The sequence below is a fragment of the Salmo salar genome, chromosome ssa29, assembly GCF_905237065.1.
Source record: "Salmo salar chromosome ssa29, Ssal_v3.1, whole genome shotgun sequence".
Classification (NCBI taxonomy): domain Eukaryota; kingdom Metazoa; phylum Chordata; class Actinopteri; order Salmoniformes; family Salmonidae; genus Salmo; species Salmo salar.
The window spans coordinates 30776554-30795642 of NC_059470.1; the positions used below are offsets into that span (position 1 = coordinate 30776554).

A 19089-nucleotide genomic window follows, 5' to 3' on the forward strand; every position below is an offset into this window, starting at 1 on the left:
TTTCTAATGCTATGGGCACTATCTGATGTGTGGAGAAATTTCAATGCAGCTAATGTAGAAGGAAAAGCTGTGTACATTTGCAAATACTGTGCCAAATCATATGTGAAGAATGTAACAAAGATGCAGAATCATCTGGCCAAGTGCATGAAATTCCCTCAGCGCTCACAACAAGCAACCTCTGACAAAAGTCCCTCGACTTCTATAGAGGGACTTTTGAGGTGAAAATTATTAATCAGACACCTTATCGATAGCCATGGTCCTCCTAGAATCAAAAGTTTTTTTTACTCAATGGAGGAACGTAGTCAGAGAAATGCTGATAAATGTCTTGCTCGAGGTGTGTATGCAACTGGTTCACCTCTGACGCTCACAGGCAATGTGTATTGGAAGAGATTCGCCCAGCATACACCCCTCCAACCAGACATGCTTTATCTACTCATTTGCTGGATGCAGAGTTAAACAGAGTTCAAGTGAAGGTCAAGCAAATCATAGAGAAAGCAGATTGTATTGCAATCATCTCTGATGGGTGGTCAAATGTTCTGAATAATTAAGGAATAATTAACTACATCATCTCCATCACTCAACCAGTATTCTACAAGAGCACAGACACAAGGAACAACAGAAACCCCGGTCTCTACATTGCAGATGAGCTGAAGGCAGTCATCAATGACCTTTGACCACAGAAGGTATTTTCACTGGTGACAGACAATGCTGCGAACATGAAGGCTGCTTGGTCTAAAGTGGAGGAGTCCTACCCTCACATCACACCCATTGGCTGTGCTGCTCATGCATTGAATCTGCTCCTCAAGGACATCAAGGCACTGAAAACAATGAATACAGTCTACAAGAGAGCCAAGGAAATGATTATGTGAAGGGTCATCAAGTTATAGCAGCAATCTACCTCACCAAGCAAGGTGAGAAGAATAAGAGCACCGTATTGAAGCTGCACAGCAACATATGTTGGGGTGGTGTTGTCATCATGTTTGACAGTCTCCTGGAGGGGAAGGAGTCTCTCCAAGAAATGGCCATATCACGACAGCCCCATCAAGAGGATCCTCATGGATGATGTATTTTGGGAGAGAGTGGTAAGCAACCTGAAACTCCTGAAACCTACAGCAGTAGCCATTGCACGGATTGAGGGAGACAATGCCATCCTCTCTGATGTTCAGACTCTGCTTGCAGAGCACCACCCTCTTCAACAAATATATCAACGAAGTGGCGAAGGCACTAGAACAGTATGCAGCACCCGGCCTCAGCCTACTAGAATCTGAAGTCAAATGTCTACTGTTTGCTGATGATCTTGTGCTTCTGTCACCAACCAAGGAGGGCCTACAGCAGCACCTAGATCTTCTGCACAGATTCTGCCGGATCTGGGCCCTGACAGTAAATCTCAGTAAGACCAAAATAATGGTGTTCCAAAAAAGGTCCAGTCGCAAGGACCACAAATACAAATTCCATCTAGACACTGTTGCCCTAGAGCACACACAAAACTATACATACTTGGCCTAAACATTAGCGCCACAGGTAACATCCACAAAGCTGTGAACGATCTGAGAGACAAGGCAAGAAGGGCCTTCTATGCCATCAAAACAAACATAAAATTCAACATACCAATTAGGATCTGGTAAAAAAAACTGGAATCAGTTATAGAACCCATTGCCCTTTATGGTTGTGAGATCTGTGGTCCGCTCACCAACCAAGAATTCACAAAATGGGACAGACACCAAATTGAGACTCTGCATGCAGAATTCTGCAAAAATATCCTCAGTGTACAACATAAAACACCAAATATTGCAAGCAGAGCAGAATTAGGCCGATACCCGCTAATTATCAAAATCCAGAAAAGAGACGCTAAATTCTACAATCAACTAAAAGGAAGTGATTCCCAAATCTTCCATAACAAAGCCATTACCTACAGAGAGATGAATCTGGAGAAGAGTCCCATAAGCAAGCTGGTCCTGGGGCTCTGTTCACAAACACAAACAGACCCCACTGAGTCCTTGGACAGCAACACAATTAGACCAAACCAAATCATGAGAAAACAAAAAGATAATTACTTGAGACATTGGAAAGAATTAACAAAAACTGAGCGAACTAGAATGCTATTTGGCCCTAAACAGAGAGTACACAGTGGCAGAATACCTGACCACTATGACTGACCCAAACGTAATGAAAGCCTTGACTAGTACAGACTCAGTGAGTGTAATTAAAGCTAGGCCAGGTCTTTAACATGGAAATCTCAGAACACCTGTAACTGTGGAAACCTTTAACCGTTTTCTACCGTTCCTTCTAAGCTGGTGATTTACCACATTCTGGGGCTAGGTGGTTCCTATGGCTCAGTCAGTGGATTGCAGCATGACTCCCTGTAAAAGGTACTGCCAAACTATCACAGTGACACATTTGATTGGATCATGACGCTGGCAGCACCACAGTGGATTTCATGTTGAAACTTTGGATACAAATCCTTACTAAATGATCACATAAGGTTGGGTTTTAAACTCTTCCAACTTCATCCTACTTATACGGTCTTCCAAAGACGATATGACCATAAACCCTGCTCAATAAAATAACCTTAAATTAGGTCCCATAGGAGGAGGGTAAAGAATCGTTAATGTGACATAGCTATAAGTGGGAACCATGCATACATGGTGGGTCTCAAATGGTATTTCTATATGGTCTTAAATCCATATATGGAAATTATAGACTGTATAATGTATTCATATTTCCTCATGGATTCATCCAGAGAGTTCAATGTCTCTGACACAGATTGTACCCTGTGGCTAAACTTGCACATTTTTACTAGCAATGTATTTACTCTTACTCTATTAGTTCATAAATAGCCTGTTCTTCTTCAGCGCTGAATTGTGTATGTATAGACCCACTCCTACACAAACTACCACAACAGCTTGGTTGGTGATTTACTCCAGCATCTTTTCCATCCTTCCGGTTTAAAGTCATCTCATAATTATCCATTGATATCCAGCTAGGAATTCACTAGAAACAACATTCTCTGGAGTGACATGTTAATCGCATAGACTACCTGTGGATCAGACTACCTGTGGATCAGACTACCTGTGGATCAGACTACCTGTGGATCAGACTACCTGTGGATCAGACTACCTGTGGATCAGACTACCTGTGGATCAGACTACCTGTGGATCAGACTACCTTGTTCCTTTTATTATTGTTATTCATATTTTTTAAACTGCATTGTTGGTTAGGGGTTTGTAAGTAAGCATTTAACTGTAAGGTCTACACCTGTTGTATTCGGCGCATGTGACTAATACAATTTGATTTGATTTGATTTGGATAGATTTGAACAAAACTTTCCTCAAAGCCACTCTGAAAAACTGTCTGTTTGGCAATGTTTCAAGGTGTATGCTAGGGGCAGGTGAGAGTTGTGTGTGACGGGGTGTGTGTGTCTGTGTGTGTATAATCTGTGTGTATCTATGTGTGTGTGTTTCTGTGGGCAGGTGAAATTTGAGCTAAAACTCAACATTCAAGAGAAAAATGTGATGTTTTCACTAGAGACAAACTTAGTTAACATTAACATTCAAAAAGTAATTCATGCTTTTCTTAAACCTCAGCGACAACCTGTCAAAAACAAACACTGACATGTTTCTAACCAGCTAATATACTTCTCCTTACGAAGAAGCTGTTGCGTTTCTAGACAAAACTAAATACCGCTTCAGGAAGATTCTTAATTATATCACTGTACACAGAGCCTTAAGAAAGTATTCACAACCCTTGATTTTTTTTCACATTGTATTGTGTTACATCCTGCATTTAAAATTGATTAAATTGAGAGTTTGTGTCACTGGGCAACATACAATAGCTCATAATGTCAAAGTGCTAAAAGCATAAATGTCTTGACTCAATAAGTATTTCACCCCTTTGTTATGGCAAGCCTAAATAAGTTCACAAGTAAAAATGTGCTTAACAAATCATAATACGTTTTATGGATTCACTGTGCAATAATAGTGTTTAACATAATTTTTGAATGACTATCTCATCTCTGTACCCCACATATACAATTATCTGTAAGGTCCATGAGTCGAGCAGTGAATTTCAAACACAGATTCAACCACAAAGACCAGGGAGGTTTTTCAATGCCTCGCAAAGATTTTGCACCTATTGGACAAAAAACAAAACAGACATTGAATATCCCTTTGAGCATGGTGAAGTTATTAATTACACTTTCACTACAAAGATACAGGCGTCTTTCCTAACTCAGTGGCCGGATAGAAAGGGAACCACTAAAGGGATTTCACCTTGAGGTCAATGGTGATGTCACGACTTCCACCGAAGTCGGCTCCTCTCCTTGTTCGGGTGGCGTTCGGCGTTCGACGTCACCGGCTTTCTAGCCATTGCCGCTCGATTTCTCATATTCCATTGGTTTTGTCTTGTTCCATTACACACCTGGTTTTCATTCCATAATTACTGCATGCATTTAGTCCTCTGTTCCCCTCCATTGTCTTTGTGTGTAATTGTTTGTTTGTTATGTAGATTATTGTCAGGCGCTTTACTTTTGCTATGTTCCTTGTTTTTGGCACGTTATTGTTTTTATGTGCTGTCATTTTTGGAACGGAATTAAGGTGCGCCTGTTCACTACACTCTGCTCTCCTGCACCTGACTTCGCCTCCCGTACACACCCTTGACAGAATTACACACCGAAGCATGGAGTCAGCAGGTGCAGGGACCCCGGTTAGAGGAGTCGAGGAGCGCGTCCAGGAACATTCTGCTATATTACATCATCTTGGTGCCATGATGGATCGCCTTGTCCAGACTATGGACCACTGGGAGAGACAGGAAGTCTCCCCAGTGCCTCGACCAGCGCAACCGGGGTTACCTCTACCCGTCCCCTCCGGATGTCTGATCGAGGTCCCCAGTTCACTTCGAGAGTCTGGAGGGTGTTCATGGAACATCTGGGGGTCTCGATCAGCCTCACCTCAGGTTTTCACCCCGAGAGTAATGGGCAGGTGGAGAGAGTGAACAAGGATGTGGGCAGGTTGCCAGGACAGGCCGGACGGGACGGGTAGAGGTAACCCCGGTTGCGCTGGTCTAGGCACTGGGGAGACTTCCTGTCTCTCCCAGTGGTCCATAGTCTGGACAACGCACTGCATGAGGCAAATGGTGGTCACACCACATACTGAATGGTTTTCTGATCCACGCCCATACCTTTTTTTACAGGTATCTGTAACCAACAGATGCATATCTATATTCCCAGTCATGTGAAATCCATAGATTAGGGCCTAATGCATGTATATAAATTGGCTGATTTCCTTAAATGACTAAAATGTGCTTAACGGTAGGCCATCATTGTAAATAAGAATTTGTTCTTAACTGACTTGCCTAGTTAAATAAAGGTTTAAAAATAAAAACATGTAAAAAAAGCAATGAACTGTAACTCTTTGAAATTGTTGCATTTATATTTTCGTCCAGTATATTTTTGATAGATTACTTCCAGCTATAGTCTATACCGTATTTTAACCATCAACGGTATGAGGTGAGATCACCATAATGGGAGACAGGTATGAGGTGAGATCACCATAATGGGAGACAGGTATGAGGTGAGATCACCATAATGGGAGACAGGTATGAGGTGAGATCACCATAATGGGAGACAGGTATGAGGTGAGATCACCATAATGGGAGACAGGTATGAGGTGAGATCACCATAATGGGAGACAGGTATGAGGTGAGATCACCATAATGGGAGACAGGTATGAGGTGAGATCACCATAATGGGAGACAGGTATGAGGTGAGATCACCATAATGGGAGACAGGTATGAGGTGAGATCACCATAATGGGAGACAGGTATGAGGTGAGATCACCATAATGGGAGACAGGTATGAGGTGAGATCACCATAATGGGAGACAGGTATGAGGTGAGATCACCATAATGGGAGACAGGTATGAGGTGCGATCACCATAATGGGAGACAGGTATGAGGTGAGATCACCATAATGGGAGACAGGTATGAGGTGAGATCACCATAATGGGAGACAGGTATGAGGTGAGATCACCATAATGGGAGACAGGGATGAGGTGAGATCACCATAATGGGAGACAGGTATGAGGTGAGATCACCATAATGGGAGACAGGTATGAGGTGAGATCACCATAATGGGAGACAGGTATGAGGTGAGATCACCATAATGGGAGACAGGTATGAGGTGAGATCACCATAATGGGAGACAGGTATGAGGTGAGATCACCATAATGGGAGACAGGTATGAGGTGAGATCACCATAATGGGAGACAGGTATGACATGAGATCACCATAATGGGAGACAGGGATGAGGTGTTAGGAAGCCGAGAGAGTACATGGAAACTAGCTACAAGTCAGGAGAGTACATGGAAACTGGCCACAAGTCAGGAGAGTACATGGAAACTGGCCACAAGTCAGGAGAGTACATGGAAACTGGCCACAAGTCGAGAGAGTACATGGAAACTGGCCACAAGTCGAGAGAGTACATGGAAACTGGCCACAAGTCGGGAGAGTACATGGAAACTGGCCACAAGTCGGGAGAGTACATGGAAACTGGCCACAAGTCGAGAGAGTACATGGAAACTGGCCACAAGTCGGGAGAGTACATGGAAACTGGCCACAAGTCGGGAGAGTACATGGAAACTGGCCACAAGTCGGGAGAGTACATGGAAACTGGCCACAAGTCGGGAGAGTACATGGAAACTGGCCACAAGTCGGGTTAGTACATGGAAACTGGCCACAAGTCGGGAGAGTACATGGAAACTGGCCACAAGTCGGGTTAGTACATGGAAACTGGCCACAAGGGGCAACAATGAGCTCCGTTACCTTCAAGTAGGCTTTGGTTTTGCTAGGGTGTTGTGGATGGGGATGGCGGATCAGCGTAAGCTGTGTCGGCAGCTCTCCAAAGAGGCAATGTTTGAATAAGGGACGTGTGTGTGTGCCTGTTCGTGCATGCGTGTGTGCGTATGTGTGTATGTATGTGTATGCATGCGTGTGTGTGCGCGTGTGTGTGTGACAGGCTCCATGCTGTTCAGTCAGTCTCTGACAGCTCTCCCTCCAGCACAAAGATAATCCTTTTTTGTTTTCTAGAATAAATTAATAAATTATACAGAGAATCCATTCTGGTCTCCTTGGTAGACACTCACTCACACACACTCACTCACACACAATCACACAAACACACACACACAATCACACAATTACACACAAACACACAAACACACACACACCCACATAATCACACACACACACCCACATAATCACACACACACACACACACACACACACACACACACACACACACACACACACACACACACACACACACACACACACACACACACATACACACACAATCACACAATTACACACAAACACACACACAAACACACACACACACCCACATAATCACACCCACATAATCACACACACACACACACACACACACACACACACACACACACACACACACACACACACACACACACACACACACACACACACACAAACACACACACACCCTAATTCACCTGATTAGGTTCGAGTTTCTGGTAGCAATGGAGGCATATAGCAGAGCCAAGTGCTGCCAGATTAATTAAGAGTTAATACTAGTGTTAGATTGAAGCTGAGGCTGGTTGTCAGACTGAATTCCCTGAGCAGCATATAGACAAAGTGACAGAATAGCTCCTGTAGAGGAATACATTACTCATGGTAACTCTGCAGTTTCACACCAAGCCTGTCATTCAGACTTTACTGTCAAGGATGATTCCTATATTTCCTGAGATACTACTGAAACTTGATGGCTAGGGAAGGAGAGAGTGAAGGAAATTAGGGACAAATGAAAACAGAGTGTTCTTTCCATTAACTCAGCACTCATATGAATGAATAAACTGTATTCACACAAGGTTTCTAGAAACCCAGCTCTAACCTCTCACTTCACTGTTGCAGTAGAGTTTAGCTGGAGTGTCATGTGCAGATGAAATGTGAATGTGTGTGTGTATGGATGTGAAAAGTCCCGAATTGTCATACTCCAGTAAAAGTAAAGGTACCTTACTTTTACTTACTGTACCTTACTACCTGTTGGGGCTCGGGGGCAGTATTGAGACATTTTGAAAAATATATGTGCCCATTTTTAACTGCCTCCTACACCAACTCAGAAGCTAGGATATGCATATTATTAACAGAAAACACTCTGAATTTTCTAAAACAGTTTGAATGGTGTCTGTAAGTATAACAAAACTCATATTGCAGGCAAAAACCTGTGAAAAATAGATCCAAAAAAAATTTGAATTTTGTGACTGTACTATTTAGTGTCATTGTTTTATAGATACCATAGTGAGAAAGGATTCATTTCGCAACACCTACGGCTTCCACTAGATGTCAACGATCTTTATAAAGTTGTTTGAAGCGTCTATGATAAACAGAGAGCAAATTAGAATCCAAGGAAGTTGACATGTCATCACTTCATTTTTTTGCGCCTGCGCATAAATCTGAGAAACGTGAGTTTTGTCTTCATTGTTTATCTAGACATAGGATAGGTTGTGTGAAAATATTACTGATGTTTAACGTTAAAAATGGACCAAAAGATTAATGCTAAACAACATTTGACATGTTTTTTTAGCTTTTCGGCGTGATTTTACAGTCCCCCCACCACGTTTTGTGGGAGCATAATGAACGCTAAGTACTTGGTGTTATTTGGACATAAATTATGAACTTTGTCAAAAGAAACCACATTTCTTCCGGACCTGGGATGCCTTCCGGACCTGGGATGCCTGCCTTCTGATGGAGATAATCAAAGGTAAGGGGATATTTACAATGTTATTATCGATTTTAGATGATGCTAACTGTATAGCATAGCCTGTTGTTCTTAGCATAGCACCCCGTTTATTGCAAAATGTGATTTCCCAGTAAAGTTATTTTGAGATCTGGCCATTCGGTAGCAATTACGAGATGATAATATATTATTCTTTGAATGACAATATTATAATTTACCAATGTTTTCGAATAGTAATTTTGTTATGTTCACCGGAAGCATTTCAGAGAAGAAAAAAATCTGAATTTCACGCTACTGTAAAATGCTGTTTTTGGATATAAATATGAACTTGATGGAACAAAAAATGCATGTATTGTATAACATAATGTCCTAGGAGTGTCATCTGATGGAGATTGACAAAAGTTAGTGCATAATTCAAGCTGGTTTCTGCTTTTGGTGACGCCTGACCTTGAATTGAAAATGGATGTTTGTACTTTTGTGGCTATGTACTGTCCTAACATAATCTAACTTTATGCTTTTGCCGTAAAGCCTCTTTGAAAATCGAACAATGTGGTTAGATTAAGGAGATGTTTATCATTTAAATTGTGCAAAATAGTTGATTGTTTGAGAAATTGAAATTATTCGATTTTTGATGTTTTGAATTTCCAGCCTTTTTAGCAATCCCGGCTCGGGGTTCATTGCTAACCTGTAGCCCCAACAGGTTAAAGGAAAATGACTCAAGTAAAAGTCAAAGTCATCCAGTAAAATACTACTTGAGGAAAAAAAAAAACAGTCTAAAAGTAGTTGGTTTTAAATATACTTAAGTATCAAAAGTATATGTATCCATTTCAAATTCCTTATATAAAGCAAACCAGACGGCAAGTTTTTTTTAAATTTATAGATAGCCAGGGGCATGGTCCAACACTCAAACATAATTTACAAACAAAGCATGTGTTTAGTGAATCCTCCAGATCAGGGGCAGTAGGGATGACCAGGGATGTTCTCTGTTTAGTGAGTCTGCCAGACCAGGGATGTTCTCTGTTTAGTGAGTCTGCCAGATCAGGGGCATTAGGGATGACCAGGGATGTTCTGTGTTCAGTGAGTCTGCCAGACCAGGGATGTTCTCTGTTTAGTGAGTCCTCCAGATCAGGGGCAGTAGGGATGACCAGGGATGCTCTCTGTTTAGTGAGTCCTCCAGATCAGGGGCAGTAGGGATGACCAGGGATGTTCTCTGTTTAGTGAGTCCTCCAGATCAGAGGCATTAGGGATGACCAGGGATGTTCTGTGTTCAGTGAGTCCTCCAGATCAGAGGCAGTAGAGATGACCAGGGATGTTCTCTGTTTAGTGAGTCCTCCAGATCAGAGGCAGTAGGGATGACCAGGGATGTTCTCTGTTTAGTGAGTCCGCCAGATCAGAGGCAGTAGGGATGACCAGGGATGTTCTCTGTTTAGTGAGTCTGCCAGATCAGAGGCAGTAGGGATGACCAGGGATGTTCTCTGTTTAGTGAGTCCGCCAGATCAGAGGCATTAGGGATGACCAGGGATGTTCTCTGGTTAGTGAGTCTGCCAGATCAGAGGCAGTAGGGATGACCAGGGATGTTCTCTGTTTAGTGAGTCCTCCAGATCAGAGGCAGTAGGGATGACCAGGGATGTTCTCTGTTTAGTGAGTCCTCCAGATCAGAGGCATTAGGGATGACCAGGGATGTTCTCTGGTTAGTGAGTCTGCCAGATCAGAGGCATTAGGGATGACCAGGGATGTTCTCTGGTTAGTGAGTCTGCCAGATCAGAGGCAGTAGAGATGACCAGGGATGTTCTCTGTTTAGTGAGTCCTCCAGATCAGAGGCAGTAGAGATGACCAGGGATGTTCTCTGTTTAGTGAGTCCTCCAGATCAGAGGCATTAGGGATGACCAGGGATGTTCTCTGTTTAGTGAGTCCTCCAGATCAGAGGCAGTAGGGATGACCAGGGATGTTCTCTGGTTAGTGAGTCTGCCAGATCAGGGGCATTAGGGATGACCAGGGATGTTCTCTTTATAATTGTGTAAAATAGGCAAATGTCCTGTCCTGCTAAGCATTCAAAATGTAACGAGTACATTTGGGTGTCAGGGAAAATACATGGAGAAAAAAATTCTTTATTTTCTTTAGTTATGTAGTGAAGTAAAAGTAAAAGTAGCAAAAAATTGAAATAGTAAAATAAAGTACAGATACCCCAAAAAACTACTTAAGTAGTACTTTAAAGTATTTTTACTTAAGTCCTTTACACCGCTGGTTATTATAACAGTAATAGCTTGAAATAGGCCACATTGACCTGCAGTACTCTGTGGCCATTATTTTGCACCTTCCTCCCCTCAACAGCCTCCTGTGATTACACCAGAATCAACAATAAACTATACATTGAAGGCTTTAGAGTGAACTCAATGCAGTGTTATAGAGACCAAAAATGACTTCTAGCATTAACTACCGGAATACAGAGCAAGGTAATGACACTATAATGTAGAACTATAATGTAATGAATGACTATACTGTTCTAGACGTCAGCACTATCTTTATCTAGTCCTTACGACCAGGCATCACTTACACATCTGGAATCTTAGGGAGTGTGTGTGTGTGTGTGTGTGTGTGTGTGTGTGTGTGTGTGTGTGTGTGTGTGTGTGTGTGTGTGTGTGTGTGTGTGTGTGTGTGTGTGTGTGTGTGCGTGTGTGTATGTGTGTGAATGAGGCATCACGTATTCATTATGTATCCCTATTAGGCCCTGCAGTGGTAATTCGAACTATCTTTAAACACACTGTTCTCAATCACTTAATGCTCACTAAGAGATTTCCTACTCTATGTTGGAAAGAAAATGCTAATTCATCTCATTGGATGTTTTACAATATAAAACGGACGCACTTGCATCGATCTAACTAATGTAATAACAGTAAATTGTGTATTTTATCATTTTGTTTGCACGGTAGCAAACCCTCAAACGTGTAATAATGCATTTCTTAGAGAGTAAACAAATCGTTCTTCCATATTGCCCAATAAACAAGCTTGGATACACCCGGACATAGTGTATATAGAGTGTTTACTCCAAAGACATGCTCAATGGCTGCAGCCAATGTCTGACTGTGGACCCCAGGACGAGTAGCTGCAGCTTCTGCAAAAGCTAATGGGGATCCTAATAAGCAAATAATAAACAAATGTATTTTACTTTCAAGTATCATAACCAAACAATTAGTCATCTGTAGTAGTTTATTTACCGTAATCATTATCTTTGACCCACGGACTAATGATAGATGCCTGGCTGGTTAATGACATTGAGAAGATATAGCCTAGCGTGACAGTATAACACGACATGTATAATGATGTGAAATCGGATTTCGACACCGTACCTAAACCCAAATCTAGATAAGACAAATGAGCCTCTATTGAAGAAGACTGGAGGTTAGTGTTGGAGGGAAAACCTCTCTTTACATGTCTATCTCTTCATATATGTCGCATCCCCATTCGCTGTTGAAGAAGTGACTCAAATCACATTTTATTTGTCACATGCTTCGTAAAACTAACAGTGAAATGCTTACTTAAGGGTTCATTTCCAACAACGCCGAGTTAAAGATAAATATACAGAGATCAAATAAACATTTAAATAGTGAATAACGAATAACAATAAGGAGTAAAAATAACATGGCTACATATAGGGAGTACCAGTACCGAGTCGACGAGCAGGGCTACGAGTGTCACGTCCTGACCATAGAAAGCTGTTAGATAATAGACTGAGATAATAGACTGAGCTGTAGCAGCAGCTTATGTGGAACAGTAACAGCAGCATATGTGGTGAGTGTGAACGTGTGTGTGTGTGTGTGTGTGTGTGTGTGTGTGTGTGTGTGTGTGTGTGTGTGTGTGTGTGTGTGTGTGTGTGTGTGTGTGTGTGTGTGTGTGTGTGTGTGTGTGTGTGTGTGTGTAAAGTCCAGTGTGTCTGTATACAGTCAGTGCAAGAGAGTTAGTTAAAAAAAGGGTCAAGGCAGGTAGTCTGCGTAGCCATTTGATTAGCTATTTAGCAGCCTTGTTTAGCAGTCTTATGGCTTGGTGGTAGAAGCTGTTCAGGGTCTTGTTGGTAGCGCTTGCCATGATGTAACAGAGCAAACAGTTTATGGCTTGGAAGGCCAGAGTCTTTGACAATTTTTTGGGCCTTCCTCTCACACTGCCTTGTAAAGAGGTTCTGAATGGCAGGGAGCTCAGCCCCAGTGCTGGTCTGGGCCGTACTCACCACTCTCTGTAGCGCCTTGTGGTCGGGTGCCTTGCAGTTGACATACCAAGTGGTGATGCAGCCAGTCAAGATGCTCTCAATGGTGCAGCTGTAGAACTTTTTAAAGATCTGAGGGCCCATGTAAAATATTTGCAGGTTCCTGAGGGGGATGAAGCACTGATGTCCCCTTTTCAAAACTGTGTGTGTCTTAATTTCTTAGTGATGTGGACACAGAAGAACTTGAAACTCCACGACAGCCCCATCAATGTGGATGGGGGCGTGCACTCCCCTCCTTTTCCTGTAGTCCACGATCAGCTCCTTTGTCTTGCTGACGTTGAGCGAGAGGTTTTTGTCCTGGCACCACACTGTCAGGTCTCTGACCTCCTCCCTGTAGGCTGCCTCATCGTCCAACCACCGTCGTGTTGTCAACAAAATAAATTATAGTGTTGGAGTCGCGGGCAGCCACGCAGTCGTGGGTGAACAAGGAGTACTAATCACACACCCCTGACGGGACCCCTTGTTGATGGTCAACGTGGCAGAAGTGTTGCTGCCTACCCTCGCCGCCTGGGGGCGTCCCGTCAGGAAGTCCAGGATCTAGTTGCAGAGGGAGGTGTTCAGTCCCAGGGTCCTTAGCTTGGTGATGAGCTTGGAGGGGAATGCTGAGCTGTAGTCAACAAACAGCATTCTTAAATAGGTATTCCTTTTCTCCAAGTGGTTGAGGGCAGTGTGGAGTGCAATAGAGATTGCGTCATCTGTGGATCTGTTGGGGTAGTATGAGGATTGGAGTGGGTCCAGTGTGTCTGGGATGATGATGTTGATGTGAGCCATGACCAGCCTGTCAAAGTATTTCATGGGTATAGATGTGAGTGCTACGGGACGATAGTCATTTAGGCAGGTTACCTTGCCATTCTTGGGCACGGGGACTATGGTGGTCCGCTTGAAACAAGTTGGTATTACAGACCGGGTCAGGGATAGGTTGAAAATGTTAGTGAAGACATTGCATGATCTGAGTATGGGTCCTACTGTTAACTTGTTCAAAGGTCTTACTCACATAAGCCACAGTCGTCCGGAACAGCTGGTGCTCTCATGCATGGTTCAGTGTTGCTTGCCTCGAAGCGAGCATTGAAGGCATTTAGGTCTAGTAGGCGCTGTGCATCTGAAAGCTGGGTGTCCCTTTGTAATCCATGATAGTTTTCAAACCCTGCCACATCCGTCGCGCGTCAGAGCAGGCATAGTAGTAAACGTTATCTAGAGTTTTGTCGCCTCTAGTTGCACAGGTGACATGCTGGTAAAAATGACATTAAACAGATTTCAGTTACCCTGCATTAAAATCACAGGCTACGACAAACACCACCTATGAAAGTGCATTTTCTTTTTTTCTTATCGCACTATACAGCTATTGGAGTGCGGTCTTAGTGCCAGCGTCGGTTATGGTGGAGAATAAAAAAAATATAGATGAAAACTCTCTTGGTAAATGGTCTGCAAAATATGATGAGGTATTCTAACTCAGGCGAGCAAAAACTCGAGACTTCCTTAACTTTAGAGATCATGCACCAGCTGTTGTTACCAAAGAGACACACCCCTCCTCCCTTCGTCTACCCGAGTCTGCCAGCCAGTCTTGACGATGCATAGAAAAACTAGCGAGACTTATATATCCATGGCCTCGTTCAGCCACGACTCAGAGAAAACACAGGATATTACAGTTTTTAAGGTCCCGTTGATAGGATAGTCTCAAACAGAGCATATCCAGTTTGTTCTCCAGTAAATGCACGTTTGCCAATAGAACAGAAATGCAATGGCGGTCTACTTGCTTGCCGACGTAGTCTCATCAGGGTGCAGGCTCCCCTGCCTCTCTTTCACCCCTGCTTTTTCTTTTGAGTCCCAGGGATTAATGCCTGGTCCGGAGTAAGAAGAATGTCCAGAGATGCCGACACGTTGAAGTAGACATTTTCATCGAATCGAGGTTAGTGATCGCTTTTTCTGATGTCCAGAAGCTGTTTTCGGTCATAGGAAATGATGGCGGAGACATTATGTACAAAAAAGTTAAGATCAGGGTAAAAAACACAAAAGAGCAGAATATGCGAGGTGCCCGTAAAACGGCTGCTATCCACTGCAGCACCATATACGCTTTCTGGAGTCCACACAAAACATGACAACATACAGAATACTAATGGACACTAATGAACAGGAACAGCAACACACACAAAAAAACTAGGAACACTACAACTAAAGAACAATACAAATACACAAAAAAAGAAGAAGAAAGATAAAATAAAGAAAAATAAATGTATGAATAATACATGTGTATTTATGTGTCTATCTGTGTAACGGTTGTCTTCATGAATGGACCAAGGCGCAGCAGGTATGTGAATACTCATGGTTATTTATTACCAAAAAAAGAGTAAAGCATCCACTTGAAAAAACAATGCCGGTGACAACAGTAGCAGTTTTACAGGCTAATACACGCAGTGTAAAAACAACTACCCACAAACCCAAGTGACAAACATACTCCTACATATATGACTCCCAATCAGGAACAACGATCCCCAGCTGTTCCTGATTAGGAGCCACAAGACCAACACAGAACACAAGACTGCCACGTCCTGACCCCAAAACTACAACAACAGCTCCATCTGCTGGTCAGGACGTGACAGTACCCCCCCCTCAAGGTGCAGACCCCGGAATGCACCTAACAATGAAAAAACACCAACCAACAAAATCCCCAACAAAACCCATAAACAATAACCCCTAAACAATAAGGGAGGGAAGGGAGGGTGGCTGCCGTCACCGACTGCACTGTGCTACACCCTCCCTCCCCAACCCACCTATCCTGGAGGTGGCTCCGGTGCAGGACGTGGACCCTGCTCCACCCTCGGCGTCGCCCACTTTGGTGGAGCCGATAGCTGCACCAGGCAGACGGACCCCTCGAGCCGGGCCGGAGGACAGGAGGGCCCTTCGGGCTGGGCCGGGGAGCAGGAGGGCCCCTCGGGCTGGGCCGGGAGGCAGGAGGGCCCCTCGGGCTGGGCCGGGGAGCAGGAGGGCCCCTCGGGCTGGGCCGGAGAGCAGGCGGGCCCCTCGGGCTGGGCCGGAAGGCATGCGGGCCACTCGGGCTGGGCCGGAAGGCATGCGGGCCACTCGGGCTGGGCCGGAAGGCATGCGGGCCACTCGGGCTGGGCCGGAAGGCATGCGGGCCCCTCGGGCTGGGCCGGAAGGCATGCGGGCCCCTCGGGCTGGGCCGGAAGGCATGCGGGCCCCTCGGGCTGGGCCGGAAGGCATGCGGGCCCCTCGGGCTGGGCCGGAAGGCATGCGGGCCCCTCGGGCTGGGCCGGAAGGCATGCGGGCCCCCTCGGGCTGGGCCGGAAGGCATGCGGGCCCCTCGGGCTGGGCCGGAAGGCATGCGGGCCCCTCGGGCTGGGCCGGAAGGCATGCGGGCCCCTCGGGCTGGGCCGGAAGGCATGCGGGCCACTCGGGCTGGGCCGGAGAACAGGAGGACCACTCGGGCTGGACCGGAGGGCAGGAGGACCACTCGGGCTGATCCTGACAGGCCGGGCACCCTGGCAGATCAGGGCAGGCGGGCACCTCTGGCAGAACCGGGCAGTCCGGCCACTCTGGCAGAACAGGGCAGTCCGGCCACTCTGGCAGAACAGGGCAGTCCGGCCACTCTGGCAGAACAGGGCAGTCCGGCCACTCTGGCAGAACAGGGCAGTCCGGCCACTCTGGCAGAACAGGGCAGTCCGGCCACTCTGGCAGAACAGGGCAGTCCGGCCACTCTGGCAGAACAGGGCAGTCCGGCCACTCTGGCAGAACAGGGCAGTCCGGCCACTCTGGCAGAACAGGGCAGTCCGGCCACTCTGGCAGAACAGGGCAGTCCGGCCACTCTGGCAGAACAGGGCAGTCCGGCCACTCTGGCAGAACAGGGCAGTCCGGCCACTCTGGCAGAACAGGGCAGTCCGGCCACTCTGGCAGAACAGGGCAGTCCGGCCACTCTGGCAGAACAGGGCAGTCCGGCCACTCTGGCAGAACAGGGCAGTCCGGCCACTCCGGCAGTTCAGGGCAGTCCGGCCACTCCGGCAGTTCAGGGCAGTCCGGCCACTCCGGCAGTTCAGGGCAGTCCGGCCACTCCGGCAGTTCAGGGCAGTCTGGCCACTCTGGCAGTTCAGGGCAGTCTGGCCACTCTGGCAGTTCAGGGCAGTCTGGCCACTCTGGCAGTTCAGGGCAGTCTGGCCACTCTGGCAGTTCAGGGCAGTCTGGCCACTCCGGCAGTTCAGGGCAGTCTGACCTCTCTGGCGACTGTTGACTGGCGGGCAGCTCTGACGACTGTTGACTGGCGGGCAGCTCTGACGACTGTTGACTGGCGGGCAGCTCTGACGACTGTTGACTGGCGGGCAGCTCTGACGACTGTTGACTGGCGGGCAGCTCTGGTGACTGTTGACTGGCGAGGCTGGGTTGACACACTAGACTCCTGATGCGTGGGGCTGGTATAGGACGTGCCAGCCTGGAGACACGCACCTCCATGCTAGTGCGTCTGGCGGGAAACACCGGACCGAAAGGGCGCACTGGCGGTCTTGAGCGCAGGGTTGGCATCACCCGTTCCGGCTCGATGCTCCTCTTGCCCTGGCACCTGCGGGGCGCTGGTACTGGGCGCACTGGGCTGTGCGTCCGTATAGGCGAGATGGTGCGCACCTCAGCGTAACATGGCGCCCTCCACCTCGCACGCACCTCCCTGTAGTCACGGGTAGCTGGCTTACGGCTCTTCCCTGGCCTGGCCAAACTACCCGTGTGCCCCCCCCAAAAAAATCTTGGGGCTGCCTCTCGGGTTCCCTTAGCTCCCTTAACTTGTCCGCCCAGAATTTTCTCTCGTCCTGCCAGGTCCATTCCTCCATTTCCTTCTCCTGTGGCTTCCTCCTCTTCTGCTGCTTGGTCCTTTGGTGGTGGGTAGTTCTGTAACGGTTGTCTTCATGAATGGACCAAGGCGCAGCAGGTATGTGAATACTCATGGTTATTTATTACCAAAAAAAGAGTAAAGCATCCACTTGAAAAAACAATGCCGGTGACAACAGTAGCAGTTTTACAGGCTAATACACGCAGTGTAAAAACAACTACCCACAAACCCAAGTGACAAACATACTCCTACATATATGACTCCCAATCAGGAACAACGATCCCCAGCTGTTCCTGATTAGGAGCCACAAGACCAACACAGAACACAAGACTGCCACGTCCTGACCCCAAAACTACAACAACAGCTCCATCTGCTGGTCAGGACGTGACAATCTGTTTATATGTCAAATCAAATCAAATTGTATTAGTCACATGCGTCGAATACAACAGATGCAGAGGGAGGTGTTCACCTTAAAGTGAAATGCTTACTTACAAGCCCCTAACGAACAATGCAGTTTCAAAAAAATACGGATAAGAACAAGAGATTAAAGTAACAAGTAATTAAAGAGCAGCAGTAAAATAACAATAGCGAGACTATATACAGGGGGTTAATGATACAGGATCAATGAGCGGGGGCACCGGTTAGTTGAGCTAATATGTACATGTAGGTAGAGTTATTAAAGTGACTATGCACAGATGATAACAACAGAGAGTATGTACCTGTCTGTTTCTGTATTTGTATATTTTCTGTAAGTTTGTGTACTGAACACAGATGTGTGTGTATCTGTGTGTGTGTGTGTCTTTGTATGCACGTGCATGTCCATGTGTGTGTGTGTGCATGTGTGCATATATCCATAGTCTTACCAGTATTGTTACCCAGTCCCCTCATAGGTCCTTTGTGATAGAGGTTGACTCTGTCCTCATAGGGGGGCTCTATGTGGTGGTCAGAGGATCCTAGGGGACGCAGATCTGGACCACAGTGGCTATGCTGACTACTGTATGAACCCCTGCAACCTGGAGAGGGGGAGGGTTAGAGGGAGATGAAGAGAGAGAGAGAGACAGAGAGGGAGACAGAGAAAGATATCAGCCCTGAGTGTTGACTTGGTTTTCTCCAGCCGAATGTAATTGAAACTACACCACTTCCAGAAAGAGATCCACCCTCTCCTCTCCTTCTATTCATTATAATTTCAGTGAGAGCTACATGTCTGTTTCTGTCCTCATAGTCTTTTCCAGCCTCTACTCC

At 45.8% G+C, this 19089-nt stretch overlaps 1 protein-coding gene across 3 annotated transcripts in view; it reads right to left on the reverse strand.

Annotated features, from left to right (window-relative positions):
• Positions 1–19089, reverse strand: part of LOC106590590 (catenin delta-2) — a 595078-nt gene that overhangs the window by 296086 nt on the left and 279903 nt on the right. For all 3 annotated transcript variants that reach the window (XM_045710618.1, XM_045710617.1, XM_045710619.1), the window contains one exon: positions 18711–18860. In XM_045710618.1, coding sequence (XP_045566574.1) covers positions 18711–18860 — 150 coding nt within the window. The remainder of the gene's footprint in view (positions 1–18710; positions 18861–19089) is intronic.